Source organism: Rhincodon typus, chromosome 42 (assembly GCF_021869965.1).
Source record: "Rhincodon typus isolate 14 chromosome 42, sRhiTyp1.1, whole genome shotgun sequence".
Taxonomy (NCBI): Eukaryota; Metazoa; Chordata; class Chondrichthyes; order Orectolobiformes; family Rhincodontidae; genus Rhincodon; species Rhincodon typus.
The window spans coordinates 6612926-6631771 of record NC_063373.1 but is presented as its reverse complement, the minus strand read 5'-3'; the positions used below and the strand labels follow the sequence as shown (position 1 = coordinate 6631771).

The window sequence follows — 18846 nt, the reverse complement described above, 5'->3', positions numbered from 1 at the left end:
TTAGAGAAAAAGAACCATCAAGAAGGTCAAGGCGACTTTTTATTTTTCAGAGACAGAAGCAGGTTATTCAGAAAGAAATCAAAACCCTGTAAAAACAATTATGCCATTTACAGTCCCCAAAAGAGTTATGCAGAAGGAACTGTGCTGCCAATTTATTTAAAGTTCTCAGAAAGAGCATCAAGTGAATGCAGAGTTTTCTGCAAAGAAACAAGTACAGCTGAGCCCACTGATCAAGGAACCTGAGGGTAAAAATAAGGTGACCAATCAATGAGGGCTGAGTATCTGCAAGTTTATTGTTGAGGGAGTAAAGTTGAATCTACATTTGATATTTACAATAAGACTGTTTCAAATGTTTCTTGTATTATGTAACATCATTCATTTCTTTCTGTTATGGATAATAAATGTTGATGTTTGTTGTTAAATGTACTTTGGCAGGCTCCTGCAAACTTGTGCAGAGCTTGATCATCACAGCAACCAGCTTGAAAATTAAACATAAGATCTATCAAGCAAGGTTTCACTGTGGGTTCAGGCTTGCCCAGTATTACCATCAGCTGGAGTCACAGCATGGAACTGACATAAAAACCAGAGGGGAAACGACAAAGAGTTTTTATTTCAATTGTTGATGGGAAATGGATGCCATTACCAACATCAACAGTTATTTCCCATCCCTGAACTGTCCTGAAGAAGGTGGTGGTGAGCTGCCTTCTTTGACCACTGCAGTCCTTGGGTGCAGTTACACCCGTGGTGCTGTTAGTCAAGGATTTCCAGGAATTTGACACAGTGACAGTGGTGGAATATAATTCCAAATCTTTATGGTGTGTAGCTGACAGGGATACCTACAGGTTATTTCAAAGATTGCATCAGGTACAATAACCATTGTATCTTAGTGGGTAGTACTCTCTGTTGTGAGGCAGAAGACTGGAGATTCAAATACCACTCCAGCATCCTGAAAATAAAAATAGGAGTTACCATTTCTTGGATCAGACACTAATTGGTTGGCCCCTCTCTGGTGGACTTAAAAGGTTCTCAAAGCCACTATTTCCCAGAACAAGGAAGTTTTGGTCAATATTGCCCTGATGATCGAACCTTAGAAGAGTTGTTGAATTGAAACAGGTGTAATGTGTCTACATGTTCTTTCTCTCTACAAATACATGTTCACAAACTATAGGTCTTCATATATGCACCTTTCAGCGCACTTTGTGTAACCACCCAGTTTAAGTTTAAACAATGCTCGACCATTAACTGTCAGTTATCATCTAACTAGTGCATTCCCCATGGCAATGCATCTACAAATCAGAGTCCACTCGTTAACCAATTAGCACTCTCTTCTCATCCAGTATAAAATCCTATTTTCCTTTGCAAGGATATCCTTGCAAACATGCTGAGTACCAGGTGAAAAGGTCTTACAAAACATGTCTCCTTTCAGCAATACAAAATTATAAATAAAGATTGACTCTAATTTTGAACAATAAACTGGCATTTGACATCATTTTGAATGCTTTGTGAAAATCCAAATACTATATTCTGAATTGTTCGATTATAAAGGCATGGTTAATAAGTTTGTGGATGACACCAAGATTGGGATATACTGGACATTGAAGGTTATCTAAGATTACAAAGAGATCTTGATCAATTGGGTCAATGGGCTGAAGAGTGGCAGATTAAGTTTAATTTGGATAAAATGCAAGATATTGCATTTTTGTAAAACAAACAAGAGCAGGACTTATACAATTAAAAGTAGGGCCTTGGGTAGTGTCGTAGAACAGAGGGACCTAGGGGTTCAGGTAAATAATTTGTTAAAGTTTGCATCCTATATAGACAAGGTGGTTAAGAAAGCATTTAGCACACTTGCCTTCATTGCTCAGGCCTTTGAGTGTAGGAGTTGAGACATCATGTTGAGGCTGTGCAGGACACTAATAAGGCCTCTTCTGGAGTACTGTGTCTAGTCTTGTTGCCCTGCTTTAGGAGGGATATTATTAAGGTGGAGAGGATTCAGAAGAGATTTACCAGGATGTTGCTGGGAATGGAGGGTTTGAGTTAGGAGGAGAAGCTGAATAGGCTGGGACTTCTTTTCACTGGAGCGTAGGAGGTTGAGGGGTGACCTTATAGAGGTTTACAAAATCATGAGGGGGCTAGATAAGGTGAATAAAAGGTGCCCTTTTCCTAGGGTGGTCATGGAATTCCCTGCCTGTGAGCAAAGTGGAAACAAAGATGATCAATGATAACAAAATAAAACTGGATGGATACTTGAGAGAACTGCAGGGTTATTGGGTTGTGGAAGGATTTATTGGGGATAATTGGAGAGCTCGACAGAGTTAGCAATGGAGTCGACTTGCTGAATAGACTCCATTACTGGAAAAATTTGCAGAAAAAATAGCTGCAGAACCATTTCACAAGGCCAGAAATAATTAGAAATTACGATGAAAGAACCACAAATAAAAGAAAAGACACATACTATAGGACACAAGACATGTCTCTGTTTCGTATTAATTTACCATTCACTAAAATGATCTTCCTTTGTAAAATAAAACTGTAATGGTGAACATAGGGAAGGTCATCCTTTGAGCCAGACAAAACAAACTGTGTCAAACTGAGGAAACAAAAGGATGTCAATGTCTTTGAGAAGAAGAGGTGGGCACAAAACAAACCTTTCCCCAGTTTGCACCCTTCCTACGTTTCACTTCCAGACAGGGCGTCCCTGCTGCGCCTGCTCTGGATGGAGGGCCCGCTCTGGACACCTGTCATGCACTGTGCATGTGCTAATAGATTGGGGGAGGGGTAGACACTTTGCAAAACGTACAGCAAAATTCCTTCCTCCAAGCAATGCAGTTTGAGTTCAAACAAAGCACAGGGTTCAATTTTAACTCTACGTTCACTGAAACTTCCTCCTCCTGTATCCAACATCCGAGAGTAAAATGCTTTATTCCCTCCCCCATGAGAAACACAAGCTTTTATTTTGTGAACTATTTCAAGTGAAATTAATCCTTTCCACTCAAATGCTATTTCTCTGTTAACAAATGCAGTATTTATGTTGATAATTATATGGTGATAAATTAAAGTTGGGTACTGACAGGTAGATGTAAGTGAGAGAGAATGCTGTTTGGGGAAGAAATACCAAGATTTTGATCCTACGACACTGAAGGAACTGCGACATAATTTCCAAGTGAGGATGATTTTGGACCATGTGCAGAGACATGGGGATTAAACTTAGAACACCAAACTGTACAAGGAACGGGCCCTTCGGCACATAATGTTGTGCCGAACACGATGCTAAATTAAACTAATCCCTTCTGCCTGCCCTTGGTCCATACCCCTCCATTCCATGCATATTCATGTGCTTTTCTAAAAGCCCTTAAATGCCCCTAATGTATCTGTCTCCACTATCACCCTTGGCTGCATATTCCACACTCATACCACTCTGTGTAAAAAGAACTTGCTCCTCACATTTCCTTTGAACTTTAACCCTTTCACCTAAAATGCATGTCCCCCTCGTATTTGACATTTCAACTCTGGGGAAAAAAAAATTAGTTTAGAATCACATCATGGTTGGCATAGAAATAGTGGGCTGATAAGGTGATAGAAGAACCTGTTCTTGTGTTGTATTCTTACAGAGTCAAACAGCATGAAAACAGACCCTTCGGTCCAACCAGTCCATGCTGACCACAATCCCAAAATAAAACTAGTCCCATCTGCGCTTTTCCCATATCCCTCCAAACCCTTCTTATTCGTGCACTTGTCCAAATATCTTTTAAATGTAACTGTACCCACATCCACCACTTCCCGTGGAAGCTCATTCCTGACGCAAACTTCTATGTTCATTCCTCCCCTTCAGGCAAAGCAAAGGACTGAAAGAGTCCTGGGAGACCCCTATTTCTGGTTTGCTTCCTAATTAACAACCATTAAGCGCTAGCACCGACTGTGCGTTTATTTCTAATTTTGTTTCACTTTCTTGTTTTATTCCTGCTGTCATTACACTGAGTCTGGACGGTCAACCGGTAAATTGTTGACTAAATGCTTCATTGATCTGAAAGATGTAAAAGGCAACAAACTTTCAGCAGAAATTCCAGCAGAGCTGAGAACACACATCTTGCTCTGTGGGAACAGGGAGACAAACTGCTCCCAGAAGACAGAGAAAACAAGGCCTGGAATTCTAGCCAACACCCAGATGTTAAGGCCACCATGTTGTCTCTGCTTAGCATTATCTCTGGTCACTTCCAGAGTGCACAACACTGAGAAACTATCTTGAAAGTCTTCTATGAAATATTCGGCGACATTACATTTACCAATCGGATGTCTGCAGTTTATGTAGATTACAATTTCCTGTCATTATTGCTATCCACCCATCTAAAGCTACCATTATTTCTTGTCTAGTTCACTCCACATTTTGGTTACTGTTTGTGGGCCTGTGGATCACTCCCACACGACTTCTTCACCTGATGTGACGATACAATGGATTTAAGAGATGTATTTCATCCTGGGTTTTTTTTGGAGAGAGATTTTGAGCCATAGATGACATGGTGTCTAGTCCAAGCCAATACAGTAAACCACTTGAGACACTCCTGGGTGTGTTTTTCTTTGAAACGTTAGAACAATAGAAACAGCATGAATGGGTGGAGTCAGTCTCCCACAGAACCAGGGTTTTAGTTTAGCTTTCAGTAGTTGTTCGGGTTTTGAAGCTGGCTTGGAAGCTGCTACATTTCTCTGTTACAGCTAAAAGTTTTGGTTCTCTTTTTGCTAGCAGAATCGCATGTGAGACTATCTATTTTACTGAGTTTTCCTTTGCCAAGGATGTGTTTATGGGACATTACTATCATGGAACAATGCTGTTTAGTAGTTAAATGGTCTATTATTGTGTTCAGTTTTCCAATAGGGTAAAGTTAGACCAATTCTTCTGTCTTTCGGTTGTATTTTAACTGTAGGATAAGAAGAAAGTGTATTTTGCTTAAAGCTGAGTAGTGTGGCCAATTGAATTACATTTGGAACAGAGAACCTTACACTTATCTTTAAATAAGAAAACATTAGGGTCTAGGCTACCTTCTTGATACATCTGAAGGGTGTTCGGGTCTAGTCCATAACATTAGTTACTGGTTATTTCCAGCCAAACAGATTCCCCTACCACAGTGATAGCAAGAACTGCAGATGCTGGAGTCAGAAACAACACAGTGTGGGAGCTGGAGGAACACAGCAGGCCAGGCAGCATCAGAGGAGCAGAAAAGTTGACATTTCAGGTCGGAACCCTTCTTCAGAAATGGGGAGGGGGAAGGGAGCTGGGAAATAAATAGACTGAGGAGGGATGGGGCTGGGAAAAGGTAGGTGGGATGGTGATAGCTAAGTGCAGGTAGGGAGTGGTGGGGATTGGCCAGTGGGAAGGATGGGCTGGATAGGTGGGAGAGAAGATGGACAGGTTGTGTCAGGTCAAGGAGGTGGGGATGAGGGAGGAGTGGACGTTGGATGAGGCCGAGGGTGGGGAGATTTTAAAACTGGTGAATTCCATGTTCAGGCCATTGGGCTGTCGGCTCCTGAGGCGGAATATGAAGTGCTGCTCTTCCAGTTTGCGGGTGGCATCACTGTGACACTGGATGAGGCCCAGGATGGACATGCCCCCAGGGAGTGGGACGGGGAGTCAAAATGGTTGGCGACCGGAAGGTGTTGTCGTGCAGATGCTCTACAAAACGGTCTCCGAGTCTACACTTGGTCTCACCGACGTAGAGAAGGCCACATCAGGAGCAGCGGATACAGTAGACAGTGGTCTTGACCAGGTAGCCCCTGGAGCCCTCAGTTGTGTGTAAGCAAGGGCAATTACAAAGGGTGAGGCTTCTGGCCTTTCAAAGCCTTCTTACCTGCTTGGTTTGCACTCGCACCCTCCTGACCACTGGCCAAATCAGAAGACTCTGTCCAAAATAAAGTGTCCAGCTAACTTTCCCTTCCCTAGTGTCTGCAGCTCAATCTCTCTGAGCCAAAGATCCTGTAGCATTTACTGCAGCTGTGTTTGCCCTGGATCACAGGAGCACCCAGAATCTCCCAGCTTCTGCCATCATAACACATCTCCTGCCCTGCCATCTTTAATATGTCAGGTAATTGCAAATTAATTTATAATTGATATAGCCTACACCTCCCAGCACTGCCAGTAACTTTACATTGCTGGTGAAACAAAACAATACTTATAGTCCTGAGAAGGATTTACAGTTTCCAACAACACCAGTTACTGATTCACTGTGCCTTCCAGTGCACAACATTGGAAATTTAATCTAATTTAAATTGGAATGGAGGCTGAACAGAAGTCGCAGAAAATGATATGACACAGGGATAGCAAGCCCAACCAAATGAACCTCACTATCAGTGGATTCGCAACACTGTGAAATCTAAATATTCAACGGCTCTCAAAAAGAAAATGCCCAATTGTTGCTAACCAGGCACCAAACTTGATAGCTGAAACAAAAATTAACTATTTATTATTAATCATGCAACTTTAGCCAAACATATATAAATAAGGTAATCGATTTAATATCTATGATCGACAGCCCAATCATCTTTGACCAGAAGCCCTCACTCTCACACAGAGAAGCACAGTTGAGAGACAGCAAAATAAAGCAGCTCTGACCTGTACAATTACAGCATTTAAAAGGCATCTGGATGGGTACATGAATAGGAAGGGTTAAGAGGGATATGGGCCAAATGCTTAGGGGTGACACAGCTCAGTGGTTAGCTCTGCTGCCTCACAGCACCAGGGACCCGGGTTCGATTCCAATCTCGGGTGACTGTCTGTGTGAAGTTTGCACGTTCTCTGCGTGGGTTCCTGCCAGGTGCTCGGGTTTCCCCCCCACAGGCCAAAGATGTGCAAGCTAGGTGGATCGGCCATGCTAAATTGCCCAGTAGTGACCAGGGAGGTGCAGGCTAGGTGGGTTAGCCATGGAGAATGCAGGGTTACAGGGATAGGGTAGGGGGATGGGTCTGGGTGGGATGCTCTTCAGAGGGTCAGTATGGGATTTGTTGGGCCGAATGGCCTGTTTCCACACTGTGGGGATTCTATGAAACGGGGCTAGACTAATTTAGGATATTTGGTTGGCGTGGATGAGTTTCGTTATTTCATTGTACTGTTTCCATACTGTACATCTTTATGACTCTACGAGCAGAAGTATTCAAAATATAGCATTGCCTCCTGCCAAAACCCCAGTCAGATCATCCCTCCTCCCGGTCTTTTCAACTTACATTCTCTGCGGTTAGCTGGTGAGCACCGGTCCTCCCTTGATTGACAACTTCAACATCCAACCAGCTGCCAATCCTGGGCATCGCAACATCCGATTTGTCTATAGTACCCCTAGACCAGTAATTAAGTTGCATTACCCTTCCAAGCCAACTCCCAATGGAAAGCAACTATCTTCGTACTCTCGTCTTTTAAAGCAAGCTGCTTCAACTCTAAACTTCAGTTCCGCAACAAAACAAAATGAGAAAAATACAGTGATCATAGAAGGATCATAGAATCCCTACAGCGTGGAAACAGGCCTTTCGGCCCAACAAGTCCACACCGACCCTCAGAGCACCCACCCAGACCCATCCCCCTATAACCCATCTAATCTACACATCCCTGAACACTACAGGCAATTTAGCTTGGCCAATCCACCTAGCCTGCACATCTTTGGAATGTGGGAGGAAACCTGAGCACCCGGAGGAAACCCACGCAGACACGGGGAGAACATGCAAGCTCCACACGGACAGTTGCCTGAGGGTGGGATTGAACCCGGGTCCCTGGCGCTGTGAAGCAGCAGTGCTAACCACTGTGCCGCTCCAAATGGTCTCAACATTAAAAAAAAACTACCTCTCTAGCCTTCGCTGGACTCCCCCTTCAGCAAACTTTACTTATTTCAGTAAACCTTAAAAGCAATTCATTCCAGCTTTGGGTTGGATTCCCATTTTCAAACAAATTCCCGGATGCACCTAAATGCCATCTCACAAAATAAAAGATTTTAAGTCCTCCAGAAACGTTTAAGCAACATGGAAAGTCCAGTCTGTGTAATATACTTCCCAACACGCTTGGCGTGACGATTACCAACAGCTTGTCCTGGTCCATCCAAGCTGACACGATGGTCGAAAAAGCACAACAGCGCCTCCACATCCTCAGTAGGTTAAGAAAATTCAGCATGTTCACAAAGACTCTTACCAATTTTTAATAGGTGCATCATAGAAAGCATTCTATCCCAATGCATCACGGTTTCGTACAGCAACTGCTCTGCCCAGGCCCGTAAGAAAATACAGAGAGTCATGGACACAGCCCAGACCATCATGCGAGCCAACCTCCAATCCATTGACTCCATCTACACTTCCCGCTGCCTTGGGAAGGCAGCCAACATCAAAGACTCCTCCCACCCCGGGTATACTCTCTTCCAACTTCTTCCTTCAGGCAGAAGATACAAAAGCTTAAACAGACCTAGCAACAAGTTCAAGATCAGCTTTGTCTCTATTATTAGACCGCTGAATGCACCTCTCAAATTTCAAATCTAGTGTCGACCTCGCTCTTTGTGCGCCTTCTCTGCTCCTCACTCTGTTGTATTACCCTAATGCACTTTGATCTGACTATACTGCATGCAAAACAAAACTTTTCACTGTACCCAGGTACGTGACAACAATAAATCAAATCAGATCAGATCAAATCAAATCACACACTCATTTCCTGAAAAGATTCACCGATGCTCCTGAATTTAATACATCTCTTTCCCTCCAAGAGATTTTCCATCATGAATCCACCTGATAATAATCCTGGATGTACCTGATCCCAGAGTGGAACCTGGAGAGATGGACCATAGGTTTTATTGATGAGATTGCTCACCGAATGGATCCACACCAGACTGCTAATTCCTCTAACAAAGGATCAGGCATTCATTCCAGCAGAGCAAAGAAAAACAAAAAGACTTACATAAATGCTAATTAAGAATGATCTCAATATAAACAGCAAGAAAGACTTGACCCATTTCCCAGCAACATCTTTTACAGATACTCAATCCAAGTGAGTCATCACTCCTTTCTTAACATGAGGGTTCCTTCCTCAAATGAGCCTCTCTTTCCAGTTGTGATGACCTAGAAACATCTTTCCAGTTCTGAGGACCTGGATTCCATTTTGGTTCTGAAAGCCAGGAGATTTCTTCAAGCTCTCGCAACTTGGCGATTGTAGTGACATTCCGTAAATTGACATTCCGTTAGGATGAAACTATTCTTCTGAACTGAAACCTGATTCTTGTAAATGCAAACTGCTAGTGGTCTCTGACTGTGTCTCCTGTTGTATGTAATAAAATCATCATTGTTAACATTTCATCAATTAACTCCAGAGATAATCTGCTCAAGGCGTTGAAGTAAGGCCTTCTTGGCAATGATTTCATACAATCACACAGCACGGAAACAGATCCTTCGGTCCAACTCATCCATGCTGACCTGTGATGATACTATGCCTTTTAGAGGTATATTTTGTCCTGGCCTTTTGTTTTAAAGCGAGGTTTTAAGACAGAGGTGCAAAGTTGTCTATTTGAATGCAATAAACAGCTTGTGAGGCCTTGGGGCTTTTTTGTTTAAAAAACAAGAGTTGGAACAATAGAAGCAGCCTGAATGGGTAGGGTCAAGCTCCCCCAGAGCCAGGACATTTAGTTTTAGTTTTTTCAGGAGCAATTGCTGAGATCTTGAAGCTGGGTTTGAAAGCTGCACTACATCTCTCCCTGCTACTATCTCTCTCTGAGGTTTCACTTGATGTTTTTCTTCCTGGACTAGTGAACTGCCCTTGAGACAACCTATTTTACATCCAGGGTGTGCCTGGACTTGCTCGACACCAAAATTTGCCTTTGCTAAGAATGTTACTATATTGAAACAGTTGCTGTTTAGCAGTTAAATAATCTATTATACTGTTAAGTTTTCCAATCGGGTTAAGTTATTCCCATTTCTTCCTTCTTTCATTGTATTTTATACTATAGAGTATGAATAAAGTGTGTTTTGCTTCAAGACTGGTAGTTTGACCAATCGAATTGCATCTGGAATGCAATGCCTGTCATTTATATTTAAAATATAATGTTAGCGTCTGGGCTTTCTTCTTAATACTTTCTGCAGGGGGTTTGGTCTGGTCCAATACAGATCAGACATCCCAATGTGACTTAGTCCCATTTGCCAGCATTTGATCCATATCGCTTTCAACCCTCCCTATTCATGTACCCATCCAGATGCCTTTTAAATGTTGTAATTGTACCAGTCTCCACCACTTCCTCTGGCAGCTTGTTCCATATACGCACCACCCTCTGCAGGAAAAAGCTGTCCCCCAGGTCCTGTTTAAATCTTTCCCCTCTCACCTTAAACCTATGCCTTCTAGTTTTGGACTCCATATCCCCACACCACCCCTCCAACCTCGGGAAAAAGACCTTGGAGTTGTTGGTTGTTTTGCTGAGCTGACTGGTTTTCATGCAAACGTTTCTTCTCCCTTCTAGGTAACATCTTCAGCACTGACAACGTCACTCAAAAGGGAGACGAAACGTTTGCACAAAAACCAGTCAGCTCAGCAAACCAAAACAACTCCAACCACAACCCATTAAAACATTAAAAAGACATTGGCTATTCACCCTGTCCATGCCCCTCACGATTTTATGAACCCCTAAGGTCACCCCTCAGCCTCTGATGCTCCAAGGAAATAGCCCCAGCCTATTCAGCCTCTCCCTAAAGCTCAAACCTTCTAACCCTGGCAATATCCTTGTAAATCTTTTCTGCACACTCTCAAGCTTAACAACATCCTTTCTATAGAAAGGCGACCAGAGCCGTACACAGTATTCTAAAAAAGTGTCCTGTATTGCCACATGATGTGCCAACTCCTATACTCAAAGCACTGACCAATAAAGACAAGTGTACCAAACGCCTTCTTCATTGTCTGGTCTACCTGTCACTCCACTTTGAAGGAACGATGCACCTGCACTCCAAGGGCTCTGTTTGGGAACATTCCCCTGCCATTAAGTGTATAAGTCCTGCCCTGGTTTGCCTTATCAAAATGCAACCTCTCACATTTATCGGTATTAAACCCCATCTGCCCACTGGCCCAGCTGATCAAGGCCCCTTTGTACTCAGAGTTAATCTTCTTCCCTGTTCAATAGATCACCTCGTTTGGTGTCATCTGCAACCCTTCCAGCTATGCCTCCTATATTCACATCCAAATCATTTCTATAAATGACAAAAAGCAGTGGACCTAGCTCTGATCCTTTTGGCACACCATTGGTGACAGGCCTGCAGTCCAAACAACGATCCTCTACCACTACCTTCTGTCTCCTACCTTTAAGCCAATTTTGCATCCAAATGGCTAGCTCCGCCTGGATCCCATGTGATCTAACCTTGCTAACCACTATCACGCAGAACCTTGTCCAACGCTGTGCCGAAGTCCATGCAGACAGCATCTATCGCTCTGCCTTCATCAATCCTTCTTTGTCACCTCTTCAAGAACAAAACTCAATCAAGTTAGTGGGACACGATTTTGTATTTAGATCCGAAAAGCTTTCCGATGTCTAAAAAAAAATGCGACATTTGCAAAACTTTTCAATTTCACCACTTTTAAAAAAAAAATCCACATTCCAAAACAATACAAATAACATGTTACATCTTAACCACAAACGGGGCCACAATTGTTCCCTGGCGGATTGTCACGGCCATACCTTGGACCAATCGGAGGTGATTCGCCACAGCCAATCAGCAGCCTTTTGCTCAGCTGTTCCTCTTGGAGTTTTGGCACTCTTGTGTCCATGTCCTGACCGGGTGCAAGAGGAGAAGCTTCAACAGCGCGCGTCCTTTTTCATTCAGCAACGAATCCACTTCCTTCGGCGGGGTCATTTCAGTTGGGGAATCGTGCAGTGGAAGCGAAAGCGGCCAGGCCAGCAGAAAAAGGAAACCCCTCCCGGCTTCACCCGCTGTCTGAAATGAACTGGGTTCAATCCTGGAGGTAATGACTAACAGGCACAACACCCCCATGCCCAGAGGGAGCGGGGGGAAGGGCCTGCGGTCAACTGTGCACCCGCTGGTGCCTCTGCAGGTGGGAGGAGCGAGTGAAGCCCTTCCCACACACGGAGCAGGAGAACGGCCTCTCCCCGGTGTGGATGCGCTGGTGCCTCAGCAGGTGGGAGGACTGAATGAAGCCCTTGCCGCACTGGGAGCAGGCATAGGGCCTCTTCCCGCTGTGGCTTCGCCGGTGCTTCAGCAGGGCGGACGAGTCGCTGAATTCTCTCCCGCACTCTGGGCAGGCGTAAGGCCTCTCGCCCGTGTGGACCCGCCGGTGGGTCTGCAGGCTGCACAGCTGACTGAAGCCCTTCCCGCACAGGCTACAGGTGTACGGCCTCTCCCCGGTGTGGACCCTCCGGTGCCTCAGCATGGCGGAGGAGTGAGTGAATCCCTTCCCGCACACCGGGCAGGAGTACGGCCTCTCCCCGGTGTGGACCCGATGGTGCGACTGCAGGCTGCACGACTGATTGAAGCCCTTCCCGCACACCGGGCAGGTGAACGGCCTCTCCCCGGTGTGGAGTCGCTGGTGGCGTTGCAGGGCGGACGAATGAGTGAACCCTTTCCCGCACACGGAGCAGGTATACGGCCTGTCCCCTGTGTGGACCCGCTGGTGCGAAAGCAGGCTGCACAACTGAGCAAAGCCCTTAGCACATGTGGAGCAGGTGAACGGCCTCTCCCCGGTGTGAACGCGCCGGTGGGTCTCTAGTGCAGACGGGGAGAGGAACCCTTTCCCACAGTCCGCACACTTCCAAGGTTTCTCCATGGCCCAGTGCCTGCCCAGGTTCAGTGACAGGTTGAAGACTTATTCACATCCAGAGTCTCTCCTCGCTGTGAATTCTCCTACGTCTCTTCGGGTTGGGTCAGCTTTTCGTGTTCTTTATGCAGTCTACACTCACTGAGGTCTGGGTGTGTGTTGGTGCTATTTTCCAGATGCTCCAAATACGATCAGACAAACATTACTACTTCTGGATTCTGCCAAATTACTCTGTCAAATCTCGACATGACGTTTGGTTGGGGGCGTTTCTGTCTGCGAATCCTCCCCTGCTAACTTCCTGTGAAAAGAAGTACAAAGTTATAGCTGGCCGTACTGAAGAAAAAAGTTCAGAACAGACAATTGTAATTTCTTTTGAAAATTCTGAGGAAGGGTCATTCAACCTGAAACACTAATCTTGATCTTTCTCCACAGATGCTGCCAGACCACTGAGCTTTCCCAGCAATTTCTGTTTTTGTTTCTAATTTTGACTGAACTCTTTCCCCTTTCATTCCCCAAAAGCTGTAAATCTCCATCCCACACTCTCACCCTCAATTCTCACTCTGTCGTACCTAATATCTCCCCTGCCCATTTTCCTGAAGGCCCCACCCACCCCCGGACCTCTTGCTGTCCTGGACACAAAGTGTGAGAATTGCGAGCAGGAGTAGGCCAAGCCTGCACTAGCATTGATCAGATCATTGCTGTTCCGTTGTGGCCTTGAAACTATTTTCTTGCCTTCCCCCATTACTATTGAGTTTCCTTGTTGCTGAAAAATCAGCTGTACTCAGCCTTGAATATATTCAATGGCCCAACCTCCACTGCTCGCTGAGAGAGAGCAGTTCACAGACTAACAACTCCCTGAGAGAATAAATTCCTCATGTCTGTCTTAAATTGGAGACCACTCATTGTAACCTGTGTTAGCTAGTTCAAGATTTGCCATTTTGGCTATCAATAAGCAAGGGTGTCTTATTTATAGATTTCAAGTGAGAGATTTAATAATGTGCGCACACAATCATTACGACTCTTACTCGGTGATCACATGGAAGAAAATCCTTAAACAAATCCACATAATTTCTAAAGGTCACGAGACTGACTGCATTGTCGAAGGAAGGACTTAGACAGAATGAGAAAGGAGCTGCTGAAAATCCAAACCTAACCCCGTAGAATGTCTCACAAAAGAGCCCTCAGAAAAGATGAGACCCCTGTTCCTCATGCAGTACAACCTGTTGGTCTGTTACAAGAGTTATTATTCCTACATCTGTCCTGATGAGTACATTGCTCAGACCTCTGAGTATAGGAGTTGGGGAGGTCATGTTGAGGCATCTTCTGGAGTACTGTTGTCCAGTTTGGATCGTCCTGCTATAGGAAGGATATTATTAAGCTGGAAGGGGCTCACAAGAGATTTACCAGGATTTTGCCACGAATGAAGTGTTTGAGTTATAAGGAAGCTGGATAGGCTGTGACTTTTTTCACTGGAGCATAGGAGGTTGAGGGATGACCTCATACAGGTTTATAAAATCATGAGAGGTATGGAGAAGATGAATGGTAGGTGTCTTTTCCCTAGGGTGGGGAATTTCAAGACAAGGGGACATTTTTTAAGGTGAGAGGAGACAGTTTGGAAAAAATACATGAGGGGCAATTTCTTTACACAGAGAATGGTTAGTGTGTGGAATGAGCTTCCTGAGGAAGTGGTGCATGTGGGTAGAGTTACAATATTTAAAAGACATTTAGATAAGTACATGAATAAGAAATGTTTGGAGAGATGTGGTCCAAGCACAGGCTAGTTTAGGACTGGTTGGACCAAAGAGTGATATGACTTAAAGACAAAATCTCCTCAGCATGTCGTTCCTTTATTCAATGATGTTCAAGGTCTGTACCACTAACAGACGATGAAGTTTACTCTGCTGACTGGTTAACTGACAACTATTTCCTGGGGAAACCACTTGTTTCATTGTGAACAAGAGGAAAGAGCCCATTCTTTTAGACAGGCACTTAAAACGTGTTGAGTTGAGTGAGTAAAAGGATGTAAGAGAAAAACATTAACAAAAACTCCAGATGTGGTCTCACCAAAGCCCTGCATAACTACAGGTAGACATCCCCAGTTCTGAACTCAATTCCTCTTGCAAGGAAGACTAATTTACCAGAGATAGTAGGAACTGCAGATGCTGGAGAATCCGAGATAACAAGGTGTAGAGCTGGATGAACACAGCAGGCCAAGCAGCATCAGAGGAGCAGGAAAGCTGATGATTCGGGCCTAGACCCTTCTTCAGAAATTCAGAAATATACCACTTGCCTTGCTCATTGCTTGCTGCATCTGTCTGAAGACTTTCATCGACTGGACTTTTTGTGCATCCCATACACGACTATGTTAACAACGCTCCCCCTTTCTGTCTTTTTCACATCAAAAGTCTTTCGCCTCACATTGAACTGCATCTGCCATGCGCTTGCCAATTAAGAGACAGACCTGGAACAACATTTCCCAAAGTCTGTCCCCTGCCGGAATTCACCTCCTTTCCCTTCACTTCCTGCAAACCGACACTTTAATCCCAGAATGAGAAAATAAACGGAAAAGGGGGCAGGTGAAAAAATGTGTTGCGCTCACAGATGTTGGACAGAGGAGGAAGTTGCAGCCTTGGGGGTGAAGCTCAATCTTCAGAGAGAGGGAGAGGGAGAGAGAGAGAGAGGAGCAGCCTGAGGAGCTCAGAGACAGTAAGTACTGCCGATGCTGGAGTCAGAGATAACGCAGTGTGGAGCTGGAGGAACAACAGGCCAGGGAGCATCAAACGAGCAGGAACGATGACGTTTCGGGTCGACACCCTTCTTCAGAAAAACCCTTCCGCATTCAGACAATAGGGGAGCTCCGATTGGCAGGAGGACCAGACCCCTTCCGGTCCTCCAGGGCTTCCCATTGGTCACTCTGTGCGAAGCCCTTTGTGACGACACCGACACCCGCTGCCCATGCGCAGTCCCTCAGCCCTCCCCTGGAACATTGGAATCCCAGCAGCAGGTTTTGCCAGTCTCGTTTGTAAGGACAGCATTTTGCACAGGATAGACTCGGAGCATTTTCAACTCGGGACCAGCATCAATGCGCACTCTCGGGGGTGGGGGGCACATATGCATTTTATCCTCCTTCATTTCTGGGCACGATCTCCTTCCCTTTGGTGTTGGCATCAATCCGTTTGCATCCAGTGCCACTCTCCCTGCCTGAAGATTTTCACCTCTCTCTCTGAGCGAGACAGGAAGAGGTAAGTGTGGGACAGTCAATTGGACCCTCCAGGAAAATGGGGAGAGGGATATGACCTACGCCAGAGTGAAAATGAAGGCAGAGGGTGTGGGGGTGGAGATTTACAGCTTTTGGGGAACAAGAGAAAAATGAATGTTCCCAGGGAACTAGAATTGTCTGAAAACAAAAAAAAAATGCTGGAGATCACAATGGGTCAGGCAGCATCCGTGAAGAGCTAACACTCGTTTCGAGTTGAGATGACTCTTCATCAGAGCCCAGCTCTTTTTTTTCAGTACGGATTCCAGCAACTGCAGAAATTTGCTCCTACCAGAATTGTCCGTTCTGAATTTCTCCCCTGTACGGACACTGACTTTTGAATTTTCCATTTGCAAGATATTTTAAAGGGGTGGAATTTCAGACAAAAATCTCAAGCTAAGTGTTGTGGACCAGACCAAACCCCCTCAAAATATATTAGGAAGGTAGCCTAGACCCTAACTTTTTTTCTTATTTTAAAGGTAAGTGTAAGATGTAGCATTCAAGATGCAATTTGCTTGGTCAAACTACTCGATTTAAAGCAAAACACAATTTATTCATACATAGACTTGTTGTCTCAGATTCTCCAGCATCGGCAGTTCCTCCTATCTCTCTCCTAATTTATTCATACACTCTAGTTGAAAGACAAGAACAGAAAAGGATAAAGAAAAGAATTGGTTTAGCTGTAACACTATTGGAAAACTTAACCGGCTAATAGAATAGTTAACTACTAAACAGTAACTGTTCCAATGTAGTAACGTCTCATAAACACACCCTCGGCAAAAGGCAAATTCAGAAAACACGCTTTATCACATGCAAGTCCAGCTGCAGGAAGAGATTTCCTCTGGCTTTTAGCTGTAACAGAGAGGGGGAAAAAATAGCTTCTACTACTTCTAGACCCCATCAGCAACTGCTGAAAGCTAAAACTGAAAATCCTGGTTCTGAGGAGGTTGGACACACCTGAGCAGGCTGCCTCTTATTGTTTGAACTTTCTAAAATAGAAACTCAAGGCCTCACAAGCTGTTTGCATTTTTGGCTTTCCAAATAGACATCCCTGCACCTCTCTCTGAAAACCTCTCTTTAAAATAAAGGACAAAGTCGACCTCTTGAAGCCGCGGTGTTGTAGCATAAGCCATCTGACAGTCGCTTGATTGAATACCATCAGCCTTTAGATCTAGAAGGAGTAATGTTTCTTGGTTCTGTCTGTTTCAAAAGGTTTTAAAGATCGGTGTATCTGGGAGAGCCTCAAGACATGCACGTACCCGAGTGAGAGTGTTCCTGTCAACTGTGGAAACACTGTGGGACCTGATAAAACTGCGCAGCATTTATTTTGAGGAGAGACCGTGCGCACGTGTATGGTATCGGGGCAAGACTTTAAAACTTAACTTCACGCCTCATGGAGAAGCCCTGGAAATGCGGAGATTGTGGGATTGGTTTCCGTTCCCCGTCTGCGCTGGAGATTCACCGGCGCATTCACACCGGGGAGAGGCCGTTCGCCTGCTCCGACTGTGGGAAGGGGTTCACCAAGTCGTCGTCCCTGCTTCGACACCGGCGGGTCCACACCGGGGAGAGGCCGTTCGCCTGCTCCGTGTGCGGGAAGGGCTTCACTCACTCGTCCGCCCTGCTGACCCACCAGCACGTTCACACCGGGGAGAGGCCTTTCACCTGCTCGGTGTGCGGGAAAGGGTTCAGAGACAATTCCACCCTGCTCCGACACCGGCGGGTCCACACCGGGGAGAGACCGTTCTCCTGCCCCGAGTGCGGGAAGGGCTTCAAAGATTCGTCCACGCTGCAGAAGCACCGGCGGGTCCACACCGGCGAGAGGCCGTTCGTGTGCTCCGAGTGCGGGAAGGGCTTCACTCAGTCGTGCCACTTGCTGACCCACCGGCCCGTTCACACCGGGGAGAGGCCGTTCTCCTGCTCCGAGTGCGGGAAGGGCTTCACTCAGTCTTCCACCCTGCTGAGACACCAGCGGGTCCACACCGGGGAGAGGCCGTTCATCTGCTCCGAGTGCGGGAAGGGCTTCACTCGGTCGTCCAACCTGCTGACCCACCGGCGGGTTCACACCGGGGAGAGGCCGTTCTCCTGCTCTGATTGCGGGAAGGGTTTCGGCGATTCATCTGCCCTGAGGCATCACCAGGCGGTTCACACCGGGGAGTGGCCATTCACCTGCTCGGTGTGCGGCAAAGGGTTCACCCAGTCGTCCCACCTGCTGAGCCACCAGCGCGTCCACACCGGGGAGAGGCCGTTCTCCTGCTCGGTGTGCGGGAAGGGCTTCGCCCAGTCCTCCACCCTGCTGACCCACCGGCGGGTCCACACTGGGGAGAGAGGCCTCTCGTCCGCAGGAAGGGATTCGCCGGGACAGCCTGCCCGCTGAAACGCCAGCAAGTTCACCTGCTGCAAGTTGGAGGGGGATTTGGTGGGGAAGAGAGAAAGAGAAGTCACCCCTGCCGAGAGACGCACACGCCAAGTTTACATGGGGATGGAACTCATTCAGAGATAGTAGGAACTGCCTGTGCTGGAGTCTGAGATAACACAGTGTGTGTGGGAGCTGGAGGAGCAGGAAAGCTGTCACTGAACAATCCCCACCTACCTGCACTCACCTATTCTCCCCATCCCTCTCCCTATTTATTTCAGAGCCTCCTTCCCCCTCCCCCATTTCTGAAGAAGGGTCCAGACCTACCTGCACTCACCTATTCCCTCCACCCCTCTCCCTATTTATTTCAGAGCCCCCTCCCCCATTTCTGAAGAAGGGTTCAGACCCGAAACGTCAGCCTCTCTGCTCCTATGATGCTGCTTGGCCTGCTGTGTTCATCCAGCCCTGCACCTTGTTGTC

General features: G+C 45.9%; 2 protein-coding genes across 2 annotated transcripts in view; one reads left to right on the top strand and one right to left on the bottom strand.

The window, feature by feature from the left end:
• LOC109918851 (zinc finger protein 135-like) overlaps nucleotides 1-18846 on the bottom strand; it is a 59769-nt gene that overhangs the window by 16555 nt on the left and 24368 nt on the right. Inside the window, exons 3-4 of the mRNA XM_048619270.1 lie at nucleotides 12013-12760; nucleotides 11139-11146 (exon numbers count right to left, since the gene is read on the bottom strand). Of these exons, the coding sequence (XP_048475227.1) occupies nucleotides 11139-11146; nucleotides 12013-12760 (756 nt within the window). The remainder of the gene's footprint in view (nucleotides 1-11138; nucleotides 11147-12012; nucleotides 12761-18846) is intronic.
• Nucleotides 15730-18405, top strand: LOC125481036 (zinc finger protein 239-like). Its single transcript, XM_048619257.1, has 2 exons — nucleotides 15730-15999; nucleotides 17226-18405. The coding sequence occupies exon 2, from the start codon at nucleotides 17407-17409 to the stop codon at nucleotides 18385-18387; it is 981 nt and encodes a 326-aa protein (XP_048475214.1). The 5' UTR covers nucleotides 15730-15999; nucleotides 17226-17406; the 3' UTR covers nucleotides 18388-18405.

What these genes read in the sequence shown, in the direction of transcription:
- LOC125481036 (XM_048619257.1), top strand. Translation starts at nt 17,407, where the DNA reads ATGGAGAAGCCCTGGAAATGCGGAGATTGTGGGATTGGTTTCCGTTCC.